This window comes from Eschscholzia californica, unplaced genomic scaffold (assembly GCF_041429995.1).
Source record: "Eschscholzia californica isolate CP2 unplaced genomic scaffold, dmEscCali1.0.p SCAF_3, whole genome shotgun sequence".
Classification (NCBI taxonomy): domain Eukaryota; kingdom Viridiplantae; phylum Streptophyta; class Magnoliopsida; order Ranunculales; family Papaveraceae; genus Eschscholzia; species Eschscholzia californica.
This window is the reverse complement of record NW_028238420.1, coordinates 51995453-52013629: the sequence shown is the minus strand read 5'-3', so window position 1 is coordinate 52013629 and position 18177 is coordinate 51995453. Positions and strand designations below refer to the sequence as shown.

At 36.5% G+C, this 18177-nt stretch overlaps 3 protein-coding genes across 5 annotated transcripts; 1 reads left to right on the top strand and 2 right to left on the bottom strand.

The window, feature by feature from the left end:
- The first annotated feature begins 267 nt into the window (after positions 1 to 267).
- Positions 268 to 6954, top strand: LOC147551652 (putative bifunctional dihydrofolate reductase-thymidylate synthase). Of its 3 annotated transcripts, none has more exons than XM_086669383.1 (13): positions 268 to 289; positions 778 to 906; positions 1354 to 1428; positions 1565 to 2143; positions 2230 to 2623; positions 2772 to 2816; positions 3044 to 3109; positions 4256 to 4317; positions 4394 to 4468; positions 4559 to 4724; positions 4828 to 4951; positions 5202 to 5308; positions 5711 to 6954. In XM_086669383.1, exons 3-13 carry the CDS (start codon positions 1421 to 1423, stop codon positions 5819 to 5821), a joined length of 1737 nt encoding a protein of 578 aa, XP_086525509.1. In that variant the 5' UTR covers positions 268 to 289; positions 778 to 906; positions 1354 to 1420; the 3' UTR covers positions 5822 to 6954. The 3 variants fall into 3 exon arrangements, with proteins under 3 accessions (XP_086525509.1, XP_086525508.1, XP_086525510.1); XM_086669382.1 differs by having other exon boundaries at positions 1325 to 1428; XM_086669384.1 differs by lacking the exons at positions 268 to 289; positions 778 to 906 and adding an exon at positions 1119 to 1218.
- An 880-nt stretch (positions 6955 to 7834) lies between these two features.
- On the bottom strand, positions 7835 to 10452 carry LOC147551651 (toMV susceptible protein tm-1(GCR26)-like). Its single transcript, XM_086671476.1, has 5 exons — positions 10031 to 10452; positions 9065 to 9724; positions 8624 to 8830; positions 8313 to 8528; positions 7835 to 8221 (listed from the first exon to the last, which is right to left on the bottom strand). Exons 1-5 carry the CDS (start codon positions 10169 to 10171, stop codon positions 8114 to 8116), a joined length of 1332 nt encoding a protein of 443 aa, XP_086527602.1. The 5' UTR covers positions 10172 to 10452; the 3' UTR covers positions 7835 to 8113.
- A 305-nt stretch (positions 10453 to 10757) lies between these two features.
- LOC147551650 (toMV susceptible protein tm-1(GCR26)-like) lies at positions 10758 to 15891 on the bottom strand. The gene is made up of 9 exons (XM_086671475.1): positions 15426 to 15891; positions 14467 to 15126; positions 13779 to 13985; positions 13101 to 13316; positions 12767 to 12989; positions 12336 to 12583; positions 11951 to 12129; positions 11431 to 11684; positions 10758 to 11150 (listed from the first exon to the last, which is right to left on the bottom strand). Exons 1-9 carry the CDS (start codon positions 15570 to 15572, stop codon positions 10996 to 10998), a joined length of 2289 nt encoding a protein of 762 aa, XP_086527601.1. The 5' UTR covers positions 15573 to 15891; the 3' UTR covers positions 10758 to 10995.
- Between the last annotated feature and the right edge of the window lie 2286 nt (positions 15892 to 18177).

Below are 18177 nucleotides of genomic sequence, written 5' to 3'. Positions count from 1 at the left end.
GTACGGCTGTTTATGTTGTTAATCCCTTCTTAACATTTGAGTAAGTAAACTTTTTATTTTAAGTAAACTTTTTATTTCCTCTTCATTTTATTTCTCTCTCTCTCTCTCTCTCTCTCTCTCTCTTCCATGATTCTCTTTCTATCTTTACAATCCCGGGAAAGAAAATAAAAGAAGTATAGTCAGTGATAAAATATACCGCTCTCTTGGAGGTTAAATAGGAATAAACCAATTTTATTATGCCCTTTTGGTCAGCCCAGTACAAAATTTACTCCCCTAGTGTTAAGAATTTGCCGGGGAAACCAACACTGCCCCGGCAGGTATCGGAAACATCATCCATGATGCAAACGGTGATTTCAGGATGGCCAGAGTAGCTAGCATCAGGGGACAGACGGCGGAAGAATGTGAAAGCATCGCTATCCTGAAAGCTATCATATGGGCGGAAGAGCTCCATCTTACCCACATAATTGAAAGCGACAACAACAATCTGATAAGGAATATTCAGGACAGAAACATAGCTATCAACTGGCAATCAATACATAACATCGAACAGATCAGAGCTCGCATGAACCATTTCGAGCAAATCCAATTTCAGTACAGTCCGAGGAAAACGAATGGCCTGGCCGACGCTCTTGGGAAGTGGGGAAGGAAACACAGGATTACCAGAACGTGGCACTCACTCGACAACTTGAAGTGGGATCTTAATATGTAGTGTTTTTGTTTTGTCTTTCATTCAACAAAAAAAAAAGAAAAAAAAAAAAAAAAAAAAAAAAAAAAAAGAATTTGCCGGGGAATATAAACGTTGGCGGAATTGGGGAAGAGTTAAGTTGGGAGAAGAAGATATTACATACATTCAGAGGAGAAAAGAAGTCTTACTTGTCTGATTAATCCAAGAGAGTTTCGATTAAGGTCGGTTACTCCCATTTGTTTCTATGTCTTTGAATTTGGAATCAAAAGATTTAACATTCATTTCATTAGGTTATTAATCAGTTCTATTTACTTGTTAGGTTTTGTTAGATCGTTAATGCTAATCTTATTCTGTTTTATGTGATACAACTCTAAAAAAATAAATTTTTTTTTTTTTTTAATATTTGATCACTTGTATCTATGTAGGAAATTTTGTTTCTAACTTCATAAAGTTATGAAGTTTTTTTTTTGGTAAAATTTGATGAGATTAATAATGGCATGGGTGTTTTCCTTCCGTTCGTAATTGGAATGAAAGTATTGAACCCTAATTTTCTTGTTCTGTCCATTTTTTTTTCTTCACTTAAGACAAGAAAGGTTAATGCTGCGTGATAATAACCACAGACAATTTAATTTTAAGCAGGTGGTATGATTTTGATGACTTGAAATCAGGTACATTTTGCTTCAGAGTATGCAAGATTTTGTTGAGATTCTTTAGATCCTGTCTGTCTGACATTTAATGTTCTGGTAATAATTTCTTTGAATCTTGTCTAATTGATCTTTCAATTCCTTCCCTTTGGTAGCACCGACAGTAAATATGTTTTTTCGATAAGTAATGGTTGACACTTGACATTAACATTCTTCTGTCACTTTCTTGGTGCAGTAGAGTAATCCGATTTCTACCCATATTAGCAGCTCGTCACCACTTTGAAAAGGGAAGCTTGCCTGGAGTGTGTTTCAAATCATTATCTTCACGACGATTCGGAGCTTTGGACGCCCTCACAAAGTACAAGTCTTGTCTTAGATTTTCTGCTATGGCAGGTGAAATTGTCATGGATCCTTCTAATGGGAATGCAAATATACAATCTAATCCTCAGAGGACTTACGAAGTTGTGGTGGCAGCAACTAGAAATATGGGTATAGGGAAGGATGGCAATTTGCCCTGGAAATTGCCGTCCGACCTCAAGTTTTTCAAGGAAGTCACCACTGTTACATCAGACCCTACAAAAAAGAATGCAGTGATTATGGGTAGAAAGACGTGGGAGAGTATCCCTCTGAAATTTCGACCCTTACCTGGTCGTCTCAATGTCGTACTCACACACTCGGCAAGTCCTAACATCGCAACTGAAGAAAATATTTTAGTCTCTGGAAGCATTGATTCAGCTTTGAAATCGTTAGCAGCTTCTCCCTATTCTCTATTAGTCGAGAAAGTGTTTGTTATTGGAGGCGGCCAGGTATTTAGGTGAGCATTTGTTGCAATTGATCTAGTTTATGTAGTGTCTTTTTGGCTTTTGCTGTTAAGATGGATACTGATGATCTTTACTGCAGGGAAGTTCTTAACGCGCCTGGCTGTGATGCCATCCATATCACAGAGATTGAGGAAGATATTGAATGCGACACCTTCATGCCCCCGATCGATTCTCAGCTATACAAGCCGTGGTATTCGTCTTTCCCACGGGTAGAGAACCATATTCGGCATTCTTTTATGACATATGTTCGGGTGAGAAGTTCTGTGGAGGGGTCAGTTATTAACAATGGGGTGACACTTGATAATAGTTCAGATTCCAAACAGTCCAGGACTGAGTTCTCATTTCTGCCCAAAGTGATTTTCGACAGACATGAAGAGTATATTTATCTCAGATTAGTTCAGGAAATCATTTCAAATGGTATCACAAAAGATGATAGGACAGGCACTGGAACCCTATCAAAATTTGGTTGTCAGGTACTACTGTATGCAGGAAGTACTGCACTTGTTGGCTTCTCCAAGTTTCCTATATAAATATTTAATGTAAGTTATTGTTTTTCTTGGTATATAATGCCTGCTCAATATACTAATTTAATGTCTGCTTTCTTGCCCATTCCCACCAAAGATGCGGTATAATCTTCGCAAATATTTTCCGCTGCTTACAACTAAGGTATCGTCATTTGTTACATATCTTCTAATTATCTGTTTATTGGCATATGAGGTCTGATTCGACCAACAACATACTTTTCCATGATGATTTTAGTTTTCCGTTTTCATATATCCAACTTTTTTTCTGTTTGAGATAGCCATCCCTGAAGATAATATGTCAGAATCAGATAGTTTCGTTTCTTGGTTTCTTGACGGAAAGTCATATTAGGTTTTCTTTTGGTTGCACAGAAAGTATTCTGGCGAGGTGTGGTTGAAGAACTTTTGTGGTTCATCAGTGGTTCAACAAATGCAAAGGTAAACTAACTTGAAATGTGTTAGAAGATTATTACGATTAAGAAAAAGTGGGATATCAGCTTCTACCATTTTACATCACCGAAAAATGCTGCTAATTTTCTTTAGTACCGTCCGTAAGTTGTTGAGAGCAACGAATGTGTTAAATTTCACCGAAATTTCGCGAAACGTTTCCTAAATTTAGATTAGGTGCACGAAATCACACTTACACCTATTTTCCTGCATAATTTCCACCGACATGATGGAAATTTCGACCGAAATTGTTGGAAATTCTAAATTTTCACTGACATAATGGAAATCTAGCAAAATCCTGAGAAACAAAAACTAAAAACTTATTTATTCTTTCAACTTTTTCATCTTCATTTTCTTCTTCATTTCTCATAGATATCTCTTGATTTTTATGTTATGTTCTGAATGTTTTTAAAACTATTTGAATGATTTGCCCCCCTCACAAAACTGCCCAAATTGATTTTAATTTTGTAAGACCCCCGATATAATTGTCTAATCGACGATACCTTCTCAAACTTACGAAGTTTGTTAACTATTATCAGTAAAAATGTTATCTTTTGAGTGATATTTCCAAGAAGTTGCTCAATTTACTCACGGGCGTAACTGTGTAATTTTTAATACCCCTCAAACTAATGGATTTTGTTAATCTGTTATATACATCATTTTTATGCTTCATTATGGTTTAATAATCTTGTTATATACAATTGTATCGTATTTCTATCATTTCCATGGATTTGTAAGATTTCCACACTAACCGAAATATTTCTATGGAACGTTTCCATACCTTTTGTATCGGGTCTGACTGAAATTTCCACCGAAATCGAAATTTTATTCCTTTGTTGAGAGTAAAGTAACATACCTTTTGTGCCTATTTACTGTTTAATAATCTTGACATGTTTTTATCAGCTGCTTAATGATTCCCTCATTTTTTATACGTTTGTAATTATTTCTACACTGGCCAACATATATCTACGAAATATTTTTGTTTCTAAGCCGAATAAAGTATAGGCCGAAGTTGAAATTTAATACCAAATTGCCTATAAGTTTTCTCAGTGGCTGGACTAGTATTTTGAGTTTTGGGGCATTGACCTATTTGCTGTGTTGTGGAGAAGTTTAAGTTTTCAATTGTTCAAACAACAGGTTCTACAGGAAAAAGGGATTCACATATGGGATGGAAATGCATCCCGAGACTACCTTGACAGGCAACTTCCTTGACCAATCCCGCATATACACCATCCTATGATCAAGCTAATGTCTCTTTCTCTTTTCCGGTTTCAGCATTGGTTTGACAGATAGAGAAGAGGGGGATTTAGGACCTGTATATGGATTCCAGTGGAGACACTTTGGTGCCAAGTTAGTGAGAGTTCCTTATACTGAAGGAAGTTCAGATTTTTAGTGTTCAATCTCTAGTTAGATAAATACTCAGAGGACTATTTCTTGCAGATATACTAATATGCATGCTGATTACAAGGGGCAAGGATTTGATCAGTTGTTAGATGTAATTGACAAGATAAAGAACAAACCCGATGATAGGCGAATTATTCTCTCGGCTTGGAATCCATCAGATCTAAATTTGATGGCACTTCCACCTTGTCACATGTTTGCACAAGTTAGTAACAGAATGGTTATTTTTCTATTCTCGCTTTAGTTTATTCATTTATTCATGTCCTACATCTCTAATCCTTTGATTATTGTTTTTTTTATTTATGCAGTTTTATGTAGCCAATGGGGAACTATCGTGCCAAATGTATCAGCGATCTGCTGATATGGGTCTTGGTGTGCCGTTCAATATCGCATCCTACTCTCTCTTAACATGCATGATAGCTCATGTTTGTGGTAAGAATCGACACTAGGAAATAGTGTGCTAGTTTGCAACCAACTTTAGGTCGGCCGGCTGGTTCAGACCTCCCGGCAGAAACTCTTTAATATTTGACCGCGACTGTGTCTTATACTTATAAGAGTTATAAGAGTGTCCGACTATCAAACATGAGTATCTAAGCATCTGAGAATCCAACTAAGGCAAATTAGTATAAATGAGTGGTATGTTTACAGAAATTGATCAAATTTCTTTTTCACTTGTTCGCAGATCTTGTTCCGGGTGATTTCATCCATGTTATCGGCGATGCTCATGTTTACAGAAATCACGTGAAGCCTCTGCAGAAGCAACTTCAGAAACTTCCTAGACCTTTTCCTGTAAGTGAAGAGAGAAAAATATTTTGATTTTCAATCCAAAATCTGCTACATATCAGTGTTTTCGGCGTTTCAAATGAGTTATCTATTGCCAACAACTGGTAGCCCACTTGGTAAGTGCATCTACTTCGCAACGCGGAGGTCCCAGGTTCCATCCCATGGAAGAGCAAATCCAGGAATATTGAACTTGGGTATACATAAAGTAGTTTTTGTAGGCCATTTAATTCGTCTGGCTTTAGGCCAGTAGCAATTCGGCAGTTATCGTGCTTATCACATCGTATCGATGTATCAATGCCTTTGTAATGACCATTGTAGTCAATATTCAAAACAAAAAAAAAAATGAATTATCTATTTTGTTCTCCACTTCTGAGTCATTTATTGTTTTCTTATTGCTCTTTGATGCAGACTTTGAAGATCAATACTGAGAAGAAAGATATAAATACATTTTCGGTGACTGATTTCAAACTAATGGATTATGAGCCCCATCAGAAGATAGAAATGAAAATGGCAGTCTAATCATTTTGAAGAAAGAATTGGTAATTCTTGTTCTTACATTGATCATCTTCCTGTTACTTGAGGTTTTTTTGAGAATCAAAACCTATGCTCCAAGAGGAACTTATTTTTTTCTTTTTGGAAAAACATCAGAGGAACTCAGAGATCAAATTAGTAGCATCATCTAGTTAAGTCAGAACTTGTTTGTTCATTTTTACTACTCTATCATAGTATTCCATGTCTTTTTTGCATTGGTATTTTAATAGCGAAAATCATGGAAAAAATAAGTTCAAATTCTTATTTTGATCTAAACAAAATGATAAATAGAGAAGGTTCACCACTCTAGCTTGTAATTCAGATCTTCCAAAAAAAGTCTCACCCACTCAAAAGGTATTGAAGCATTCGACGGTCTTTGTTTTAAAAAAATTTCCTATGAAAGTGGTGTTTCAGTTGGAAAATGAAAATTTTCATAAAGGTAATCTATGGGGAATATCAGTCCGACAGGTAGATAAGGCACATCGACCTGAAGCTTTCGACAGATTAGAGAATATATTGATGAACTACACACTGATATGTTGTAGAACTCATCGGCGAGTTTTATTGGTTGGTTAATAACTGTATCAACATGTTGCTTCCCCCCTTGGCGGTGAGTACCCACGGCTTGTTTTTCGATGTTCCTAAATCATGTAAAATTCTCACTTCTCTAAGAGTTTTCTCCAGTGAGTTCTTCAGACTTCAACTGTATTGTTGGTGAAGAATATTCAGATGAGAATGTCAATAAGTTTATCCACATGAAAGCTCTAGAACTTCTTTAAGTGAGTGTAATAACCCGTTTGTAAACAAAATGTGGTATCTTTCAACGTGCATGTGTGGTCTTCAAGTCCATCTACGAATGAACCACCTATTGATGAAAACCAAGCAGCCCAATGTTCATAAATCTTCTCAAGTTTTCGGAGACCGGGAAAGTGTTTGGAAGTTGGAGAAACCGTGTAACGTGATGGCTAAGTCTTTCAAAACCGTGAGCCGTATTAATCGAGTGCTCATCAACAACAAATTTAGACATTTTTCTGATTTCTTTTTTTATATATGATCAAAGTAATCTATGCAAGTAATTGTTCTACAATTGACAAATAAATATGAATGAAAAGTTTTTGATAATATATACTTTTGTATTTTGAATAAAGAAGTTCACATTACTTTCATTTACCCTCAACTTGATAAGTACTGATGAGCACAAAATAAAATAGGAGGCGTCTCGCGATTTAGTTCACATAGAGTCGGTAGCTTCACTCTCGGTTTTCCCTCTTTAGGATCAGTACCGACATCCAAACATAAAAGTCTCACCTATGAAAAAGTGAGAACTGCCTCTATAATGTGTTGGTCAGTTTTTCATCGATAAGATGAGAGTATCCAAGGCGGAACATCTAAACCAGAGGCGTATGAGAATTGAGTGTGTGATAGTGAAAATGGGTCCGAGCCGTGAGTGCGAATAACATTGAGTGTGGCCACTAGAAAGGACAAACATTGTACTTCATCTAGAAATCTTTCCAAAATTTAAAATATAGTGTTTCTTGGAAATAAAGTAACCTATTTAAAAGAAAAAATAACAGGGACAAAAATATCTAATTTAAGAAAAAACAAAACAAAAAAAAATTAAAATATATGTCAGTCAAAAAAATAATGACTGATTTAAAAAAACATAAACAGAAGAAAATAATATAAAAAAAATTAGGGTATTCAGAATATAACAATAATAAATATGAAAAAGTAGGGTCACATGTTTCGGGATAGCGCCAAAACAATACTATGAGGCGACTCTAGAAGCACTCAATTAAAATTTCGTTACATTTGATTGATACAACTTTTCGGGGCGGGATAAGCACTGAATTAAAAAACCCCTTGACCACCCAACACCAACTTTGAGTTATTCTAATAAATGCCACCTTTATCCTTTTCTTCTCCCCTTCATTTGAAAAATTAAATGTAGGAGGATTTAGTCAAGATCCATGGACCAAAAAGAACATAAAATTCATGGAATAAACATAAAAGCTTAAGTCCCATTCTTATTTATACAAAAGGATGAACAGGGAAGACAAAGAAACCATCATTTTACAAGCACTCAGAGGATCAAGCATTGCCAATATGACAATCCAAAAACTCTGTACAATATTAAAGAAATTGATCCATATATATATTAGTGAACATTATTATACATACCGATATTTTTGTACAACATATACATACCGAGGTCGATGCCTATATCCAGTTGAAAATACATTTATTGGATCTATGAGTTGAGGGTAATTGATTTGTATTCTACGAGTTGCTGGCATTTTTGAGATTTCCGCCACTGATCTCCAAGAAACAGTTAACCAATGCGTTTGCAAATTCAACATCATTAATATGATAAGAATAGCGCTTCACCTATTAAAATAAAGTGTCATGTTAGAGAAAGTAAATGAAGGTAACCTAGAGAAAGCTCTGAAAATATATAATTAGAAGCAGCTTATGGTACCTGAAGATATTCAGTAGTTACGACCAGTCTTTCTAGCTCATCTATAAGAGTACCAGTAGCTTCACTGTCATAAAAGGGCATCCCTGGCGCGTCCAGAGAAGATATACCCTTCTCTGGTAGGCAGATACATATCTCCGATGATGATTTGTTCAGTTTGTCTGCTATAAAAGCAGCAAATTTCTTGTTTTCATCTATCGTGGTTCTCATTAGTGAAATCTGCAGGGGATTGACATAATAAATTAGGCTATTGAAGGGAGCAATTCTTATCTAATCTCCAAAATGGAAGATCAAAATTCAGTAGTTACATTTACCTGTTCATTGTGCACATGGATGTGTCTATCTTGAAAAGTGGAGGGTATCGTTTGCTTAGTTCCAAAGGACACCAAATCTAAGGCACCTATGCTTAAAACCACGGGGACTTCCATCTCTATGGCCGCATCAAAGCGGGAACCGTCACATGGCATAACTCCTCCGACTACATAATCAGCAACTTCTTGGGTTGTGATGTCCAAAACAGCCTAACAAAATAAAAACAGCTTATGTGAATGATTTTCACTCATAAATGGTATCTATCTACAACCGTCTAGAACCCTCTCCGATACTAACACATTTCAGATCTCAGACCCCAGCCATCCTGCTTTGTACTTCAGACATATGATACAAGATTCTTTTGGTCTTTGTTACCAATTTATACTCAACTCTCCCACAAATATGAATAGGGAAAAAGTAATATGGGTTAAATGAACATATACCTGTATGAGTCCTCCTCTAACCAAATCCTCCATAGCCCTGCCACCAACCCCTGTAGCATGAAACACAAGTGTTTCATAACCATGTTTCTCCAGTCTTTCTTTAACAGCATTTACGCATGGCATCGTCACACCACACATTGTTATTCCAACAGTGGGTTTTTTAACTGTCGTACAAGAATCTTCAATTTCGAAACTTCTCCCGACCACCATTCCAGCAGCAGAAGCTCCAGCATTAGACAACACAACCTTACTTATGCTATTAATCCCACAAATATCAACAACGGACGGCAACAATATCAAATCCGATATCCCGATATAAGGACCTGTCTGTCCACTAGCAACAGTAGATACAATAAGCTTAGGAATTCCCAACGGAAGAGATCTCAAAGCAGATGATATTAAAGACGTCCCCCCGGTACCTCCAAGACCAATTACACCAGCAAGAAGTTGATCATCAAGAACTTTCTTGAGGAAACATTCAAGTGATTTGCTCATAATTGCAATTGCTTCGCTTCTTTCGCTGGGAAGAATATTTAAGGGTTGTTTCTGCTCAATCCCATGATAATGAGATAGAACTTGTTTCCTTGTTATAAATGAAGAAACTTTGGGTGTTTCAATTTCCTTTTGATTAGCTGAAACATCCACAATTGTCACTTTTACCTAACATTTTGCACATGAATATCCAAATTTGTAAGAACAAACTACAAATAATTTACAAAAACAAGTCAAAATCTGTCTATCTATTAAGATCAGAACAGTAGAAATATTGTATAACTTTTTGTAGTGAAATTAAACTATAGCTTTTGATATGATACAAGATAGATAATTCTAGGTTCAAATTAATGTTTCTCTTTCTATATATATGTATATGTATTAAGATCAGAACAGACATGAACATAAAAAGATTACTCAATAAACAGAATGAAGTCATAAGAGGTAAGGGGAAGAAAAGGAGATTTGACCTACTTTAAATGAAGAGTTGTTGGAGAATCTATGAATATTGGATTGAACTGAATTGGAAAGGAAAAGAAGCTCTTCCAGTTTTGTATCAGCTGTCCCAATACAAAAAAATTGATGAATTTTTGTACCTTCATGATCATCTGCCATTTTTAGTTACCCAACAGAGTGTTTGACTTGAAGTTAGGGTTTTTGGAGTTCAATGAGTATTCTCAAAAGTAGATAGTTGTCTGGTTCTACTAATAATGTCCTGTTTAGTTTTTGTACTGATGACTCAATCATCTATAAGTAATAAGCATTGACGTCCCTATAAGTTATAAGCATTGACTCAATCATCTAATAGGACTAGAGGTATTTTAGTTTTTTCACAGTGTTTCCACACTGAAATAAAATAAAATATCCTAACCTTGAGGATCGCGTGTCGTCACCAATGTCTGAGGTCTTTTAAATGAGCTTTTGTAACCTTATCGATAAGAGTTGAGACGTCACATTACTGTACATACAAGCAGTTCTCACTTGTGTGGGGGTATTAAGTTACGTACGTAACAAGTGATGGATCGCGAAATGAGATCCGAAGATCAAGATAAGTCCAAATTAAGATATTTGAAAATAGGTCCAGAAGATTGAGTTTCAATTTATCTCTCCAATCAAATCATCGTGCAGTTAACAATGAGGATTTAGTCAAGATTGATGTACCAAAAAGAACATAAAACTCATCGAATAAAAGTTGCTAGAAAAAACAAAAAAAAAAAAGTTCACTTCATACGTATTGGTACAAAAGGATAAACAGAGAAGGCAACTAAACCATCATTTTACATAAATTGATCAAGCATTGCCAATATGAGTATCCAAAAACTCATGGAATATTACATAAATTGATCCATATATATTAGTGAACATTTTTAGACATACCGATGTCGATGACTACATCCAGTTGACAGCAGGGATTCCCGTTAACATTACATTTATTGAATCTATGAGTTGAGGGAAATTGATTTGTATTCTTTGACAGTATTAGTAATAGCTTGTTCAACTGGAAGTCTCTCTAAGCTTGATGCACCATAGAAACCATGAACTCTCTTTGTTCTTTTTAGTACATACTCTGCTTCTTTTGGGCCTGATATTGGACCTGCAAATTGCAAACCCACCCAAGATTGAAGATCGATTCATAAAATAGATAAACAGAAAAAGAGCTGAGTATACCTAATTTAAGAGAACATTTAAGCCATAATATGTTGATTTACCCCATAAACCATCAAAGTTATTACTAGTTAAGCGACTGCAGTTTCTACAGGTGTCAATCAAGCCTGGCCCGGTCCGACACAGCACAACCTTCGCCTGGAAAGGCTAGCTAGACCTGATTGATACTGGAAGTTGTGTCGGATAGAGGAGAGGAAGATGAGGGGTACCTCCATGGCAGAGGATTATAACATTGGGATTGATCGTGAAAGCTGCATCTGCGATTCCTTGTACACAATAAACACTGTCCTCCAATGACATCGATGTTTTCGCACCTATCGATCCTGCAGTAGTAAGACCCATATGAGCTACGATAATATCCGCTCCAGCTTTCGCCATGGCAGTGGCTTCATCTTCGTTGAAAGCATATGGGGTTGTCAAAAGTCCCATATTATGAGCTTTCCTAATCATTTCGACCTCCAAGCTAACAAAGAAAAGTACGGAAGTTTCCTCAGTTTACAATACGGAAGAAGAAAAGAGACTGAATAGTAGATCAGAAATGAAAACGAGTGAAACTTGTACTGCAGATACGATTGTAAAAGAACTCCAGGTTCAGTCAATCAACAAAAAGCCCAGTCAGGGGAAGAAGTAATGATGGCATTGTCATGCAAATTTCCCTTCGAGTCGTAGAGGACATAGTCAACCATCTATCAGGTTAACATAAAAGAAACTACAAGATTTCTTAGTTACCCATATCCCATTCCCGTCTCTTCTAGATTTTGCCTGAAATTTCCATCGAAGAGTCCGACAGTTGGGAAGTTCTGCACCCCAACAAACCCAATTGAATCCAGATGTTTAAGGAAGTAGTCCATTCGACGAAATGGATCAGTTGCACAAACTCCAGCAAGAACTGGTACTTCCTTCACCACCTAGAAAGTTTTTGTGCTTCAGTCCTCAATCATAAGAAATTTTTAGAAAACTGAACAGTAATTAGCCAGGAGAATGCATTTGTTGCGTCTACCAGTGAGGACTTACATAAGTTCGCCTTCAAGCTCTGTCTAAATTGAAACACAACGACTAGGCATAAACATGATCAAGAAAACAAACTTACTTAAATGTGGTAGTTAATACTCACAGGTAATACTTCATTTGCCATGTCAAGAACCACTGCGTTTGCATCTGCAAAGGGCAATAAACCTGCCAAAGAACCTCTTCCTGCCATCCGGAAGCGACCCGAATTGTACACGATTATCAGATCCACACCACCAACTTCCTCGAATTTCGCAGATATGCCTGTTCCTGCACCAGCTCCTACTATGGGTCTTCCTTTATTTATTTGATCTTTCAGTCGTTCCAATACTGTTCGGGTTCTCAGCAAAGTTTCTGTTAAGAAGATCAACAATGACATTCTAGTACAGATTTTGGATTATATAGTCTTCATACAACTATGGTGTCACATAGCTCGACTGGCTCTATCTAGATCGAATCAATAGATAATATAAATGGATTAAGAAAAACACGATGAAGTATAAGTCAGACCATAAACCATCAATAACAAAGTATAACCTGGTCTGGCATCGGGAAAATCTTCCGGAATGGTAAAAATGGTTCCATGCCCCGGAATATTCTCCTTAGAAACGGATTTCGCTTCAAGATCTTCACCAGCTTTAAGAATATTGTCTTGTTGCGGGCTGGCATTTTTGAGATTTCCGCCACTGATCTCCAAGAAACAGTTAACCAATGCATTTGCAAATTCAACATCATTAATATGATAAGGATAGCGCTTCACCTATTAAAAATAGAGGTGTCATGTTCGAGAAAGTAAATGGAGGTCACCTAGAGAATGCTCTGAAAATGGATAGAATTAATAATATATATAACTAGAAGTAAATTATGGTACCTGCCGATATTCAGTAGTTACAACCAGTCTCTCTAGCTCATCTATAAGAGTACCAGTAGCTTCACGGTCATAAAAGGGCATCCCTGGCGCGTCCAGGGTAGATATACCTTTCTCTGGTAGGCAGATACATATCTTTGATGATGATTTGTTCAGTTTGTCTGCTATAAAAGCAGCAAATTTCTTGTTTTCATCTATCGTGGTTCTCACGAGTGAAACCTGCAGGGATTGACATAATAAATTAGGCTATTGAAGGGAGTAATTCTTATAATCTCCAAAATGGAAGATGAAATGCCATGCCACCTGTGGAAGCAAAGAAAATTCAGAATTTTCGGAGGCAATGTTTCAAAATACTTCTTTTCGCCTCAAGGAGGTTTGCCCTCACAAGGCGAGGCGGCGTAAAAGGCGTAAAGTACTTAATTTTTAAGGAAAATGATATCAATATGTAAAAACTAAATATAGTTTGTATACAAAGTACTTATATTTTTTGTGTTGTCTAACAACTCAAAAATAAAAGTCTTTAAAACATTATTCGGAGGTTGGGTATCAGAAAAAAGATCTAATAAACAATCTATCTTGGGCCATCTAGTCCTTGTAAACCAGGCAACTGATGGGCAATGTTTCTTTTTTTATATCAAGTAAGCATACAATAATGATCAAAATTCAATGGATTATATTTACCTGTTCATTATGCACATGGATGTTTCTATCTTGAAAAACGGAGGGTATAGTTTGCTTAGCTCCAAAGTTCACCATATCTAAGGCACCTATGCTTAAAACCAAGGGGACTCCCATCTCTATGACCGCATCAAAGCGGGAACTGTCACAGGGCATAACTCCTCCGACTACATAATCTGCAACTTCTGACGTAGTGATGTCCAAAACAGCCTAACAAACCAAAACAGGTTATGTGAATGATGTTCACTCATAAATGGTATAAAAAACCGTGTGGAACCCCATCCGACACGCAGAAACTCAACAATAGAAAAACAAAATTTAATAATTGATATCTAGGAATTTTTTACCCATGTCAGTTCGGTTTTAACGCATAAGGTATTAAGAGTAGTTAGACCATCTCCCCCCCTCCCTAATTCAAGGCTGACCTCCTAGGAAATCCGCGTGTTGCACTAAAAACAGAAAAGAAAACCATTTACCCGCTCTGATACTAACACATTTCAGATCTTAAACCCCGGCCTTCCAGCTTTGGGTACTTCAGACATATTATACCCATCTAATTTGTAAAGTTTATCAGATTTGAGTAGCTAACTACAAGATTTTGTTGGTCATTGTTTACCATTTTGTACTAATGCTTTACACTCCCACAAATATGAATCAGTGAAAAAGTAATATGGGTTAAATGAACATTTACCTGTATGAATCCTCCTCTAACCAAACCCTCCATAGCTCTGCCACCAACCCCTGTGGCATGAAACACAAGTGTTTCGTAACCATGTTTCTCCAGTTCTTCTTTAACAGCACTTACGCATGGTGTCGTCACACCAAACATAGTTATTCCAACAATGGGTTTTTTAATCGTCTTACAAGAATCTTCCATTTTGAAAATTCTTCCGACCACCATTCCAGCAGCAGAAGCTCCAGCATTAGACAACACAACCTTACTTACGCTATTAATCCCACAAATATCTACAACGGAAGGCAACAATATCAAATCCGATGTCCCGATATAAGGACCTGTCAGCCCACTAGCAACAGTAGATACAATAAGCTTAGGAAGTCCTAACGGAAGAGATCTCAAAGCAGATGATATCAAAGACGTCCCCCCGCTACCTCCAAGACCAATTACACCGGCAAGAAGTTGATCGTCATGAACTTTCTTGAGTAAACATTCTAGTGATTTACTCATAATAGCAATTGCTTCGCTTCTTTCACGGGGAAGAATAATTAAGGGTTGTTTTTGCTCAATCCCATGATAATGAGATAGAACTTCTTTCCTTGTTATAAATGAAGAAACTTTGGGTGTTTCAATTTCTTTTTGATTAGCTGAAACATCCACAATTGTCACTTTTACCTAACAATTTGGACATGAATACCAAATTTGTAAGAACCAACTACAAGTAATCTACAAAAACAAGTCAAAATCTGTCTATCTATTAAGATCAGAACAGTAGAAATCTTGTAGTACTTTCTGTGGTGAAATTAAACTATAGGTTCTGATATGATAGAAGATAGACAATTCTAGGTTTGAGTTAATGTTTCTCTTTCAATATACTTATATTAAGATCAGAACATAAATGAACATAAAAAGATAACTCAATAAACAGAATGAAGTCATAAGAGATAAGGGGAAGAAAGGGAGATTTCACCTACTTTGAATGAAGGGTTGTTGTTTTTGGAGAATCTATGAATATTGGATTGAACTGAATTTGAAAGGAAAAGAAGTTCCTCCAGTTTTGTATCAGCTGTTCCTATACAAAAAAATTGATGAATTTTTGTATCTTCATGATCACCTGTCATTTTTAGTTACCCACGGAGTGTTTGACCTTCTTGAAGTTAGGGTTTTGAGAGTTCAATGGTTATTCTCAGAGCCAGAGGTAACTTGTCTGGTTCTACACTTGTACTAGTGTCTTGTTTAGCTTTTGTAGTGACGACTCAATCTTCTATAAATAGTAACTACACACAGAAGCATAGAACTTGAATATTTTTTTTTGTAAAGGATAGAACCTTTTTTTTTTTTTTTTTTTGTTAAGAGTTGTTAAGGATAGAAATTGAATATACAAAAATATAGAAGATGGACTTGGAACTCGCCGACCCCAAGTTTCTTTTTCTTTTTTTCGAAACCACGCCGACAATATTTCATTCATAAGTGATACAATCACAGATTTACATGAATATAATTGATTATTCCTCTCAGTCAGCAACATGAGAGTTACATAAGTAAATTCTCAAAACTTCGAATTTAAAGTACCTCATGAAGTGAACAGATTTACATGAATATAATTGATTATTCCTCTCAGTCAGCAACATGAGAGTTACATAAGTAAATTCTCAAAACTTCGAATTTAAAGTACCTCATGAAGTGAGAGAAATTGACTAGACACGGACGAAAAGAAGAAAGATGAAAAATGAAAGATCCTAAAGATCAAATATGAAAAGACCATAAAGATCACAAAAAAAAAAAAACTAAGACTAAACTACTCCAGCCGATTGAGCCACCGCCGCCATTACCAGGAAATTCGCCGCCGACACTGAAGAACCGCCAATTTATTGTACTAAGTATATAGAACTCTCTCTTCTCCCTTGCTCCGCAACACCACCACCGCCATGTAACACACCACTTAAAACACCCCACAGAACCCACCATCACCACCATAACCCTCAACTTCTTCTCCACCACAACACCAACACCAACACCATCACTAAGCACCAACACCCAACACCATCACTAAACACCACCACCACCACCGAACCCTCCACTAGAACAAACCACTATCGCTAAAACACCACCGTCCACACAAACACAACAGAACCCGCCCCCACCACTATTAAAACCTTCTTGTATCCAATTCCCCACGCTACAACCACCACACCACCACTGAACTATAACTACACTGCCATCAACATTAAAGCACATTTGTATTCTTTCACTTCTCCACACCACCACCGACAAACAGAAACTGCCACGAAACACCACTTAGCACACCACCAGATCTAGACACCAACACCACCTCTAATCACACCCAACAACTAGATCATGTCATTAAAGCAGAACACTCCACCACCATATCCAAACCCCATCATCACTGCCACTAAAACACCACCAAATCTGAAGCCCAACATCGCTGCTCAATCCACCGCCACAGCCAGATCTAATCAACAATTAAAGAGAGAAAGAGGGAAAGAAACGAAAAAGGAAGGTATAAAAGAGGAAAATCCGTCCAAGGGAATCCCTTCGCCGGAAAACTAAATCTTGAACTCTCTTTCTCTCTCCAGGTATAAACGGTTATGCAGAGCCTACAGAGTTAGCAATCCTTTTTTTTTCTTGAGCGAGGCTTAAGAGCCCCAAGTTTCTTATTTGGGTTTATATCCTGTTACCGTATAAACAAAGGAGTGTTTGAAACACCGAGTCATTGGTTTTGGTCTGTGGTATAGGAAAAGCGATATCGGTATCCGCAGTGCGTTAGAAAGGTCACTTTATGTATTTGTTCTTCCTTTACCAAATTAGTTTAAATAGAGCGTTATAAGGATCATTCGATAAATAATGTTAACATAGAAGGACTTGAATAAAAATTAATAATAAATCTAATATTCAATTCATTTATAGTTTTTTAATAAAAAAAAATCATTTATAGTTTTGTCTCGCATAAACAACCCAACTCTAATACCAAACACTTCTATCAACATCACCATTAGCATTAAAAAGCTTGCAAAATACATAAGTTTATCGTCTTCGTTTACAAACTTTTAATGATGCTTCAAGATCTCACGGAAGAGGAACCACCATTAATGAAGAAGGAGGCAACCTACATCAAGAAAGAAGAGTCCTTTGACTTAAACGAAGACATCGACTTAAACGAGGGCATTGATTTAACGAAGACATATATAATGAAGATAATATGTCTCAGGTAAAGAAAAATCTTTTTCTTTTCTTCCCCTATGGTTGAACAAACATATTTTGGGTTTTAGGTCATTTTCGTTCCAGTAAAGGATTTTTGGTTGGGTCGAATGAAAAAAACAACAAATTTCGGCCGGCTCGGCTGGAATTTGTCTGTTTTTTCATCCGCTCTAGTTGAAATTTGTCTGTTTTTTCATCTGCTCTGGTTGAAATTTGTCTGTTTTTCATCCACTCTGGATGAAATTTGTTGAACTTTTCAGTGGGTTCGGATAAAAATTTTCACCATTTCCTTGTTTGTATTCTTCATTGCCATATTCATACTTGAAATCTTCCAAAGTTACTGTAATCAATGTTAAAACCCTAAAAATCTATGGAGAAATCAAACAATAACAAGAGGTATGAATCCTTCTATGCAGATGAGTGTTATGTTAGTCCTCTAGGGTTAGGGTTTCCATCTCTATTTCTGTCTCGCTTTGATCCAAATAAACAGATTCAGTGATTTCTATC

Coding starts and splice junctions, on each gene's coding strand:
- LOC147551652 (XM_086669383.1), top strand. Junction 2,624..2,771: donor TATCAAAATTTGGTTGTCAG/GTACTACTGTAT, acceptor TTCCCACCAAAG/ATGCGGTATAATCTTCGCAA. Junction 2,817..3,043: donor TTCCGCTGCTTACAACTAAG/GTATCGTCATTT, acceptor TTGGTTGCACAG/AAAGTATTCTGGCGAGGTGT.
- LOC147551650 (XM_086671475.1), bottom strand. CDS start 15,572: ATGACAGGTGATCATGAAGATACAAAAATTCATCAATTTTTTTGTATA. Junction 12,130..12,335: donor TGGCAAATGAAGTATTACCT/GTGAGTATTAAC, acceptor AAAACTTTCTAG/GTGGTGAAGGAAGTACCAGT. Junction 11,151..11,430: donor TATAATCCTCTGCCATGGAG/GTACCCCTCATC, acceptor TGCAATTTGCAG/GTCCAATATCAGGCCCAAAA.
- LOC147551651 (XM_086671476.1), bottom strand. CDS start 10,171: ATGGCAGATGATCATGAAGGTACAAAAATTCATCAATTTTTTTGTATT. Junction 8,831..9,064: donor TTAGAGGAGGACTCATACAG/GTATATGTTCAT, acceptor TTATTTTGTTAG/GCTGTTTTGGACATCACAAC. Junction 8,529..8,623: donor TCCATGTGCACAATGAACAG/GTAAATGTAACT, acceptor AATCCCCTGCAG/ATTTCACTAATGAGAACCAC.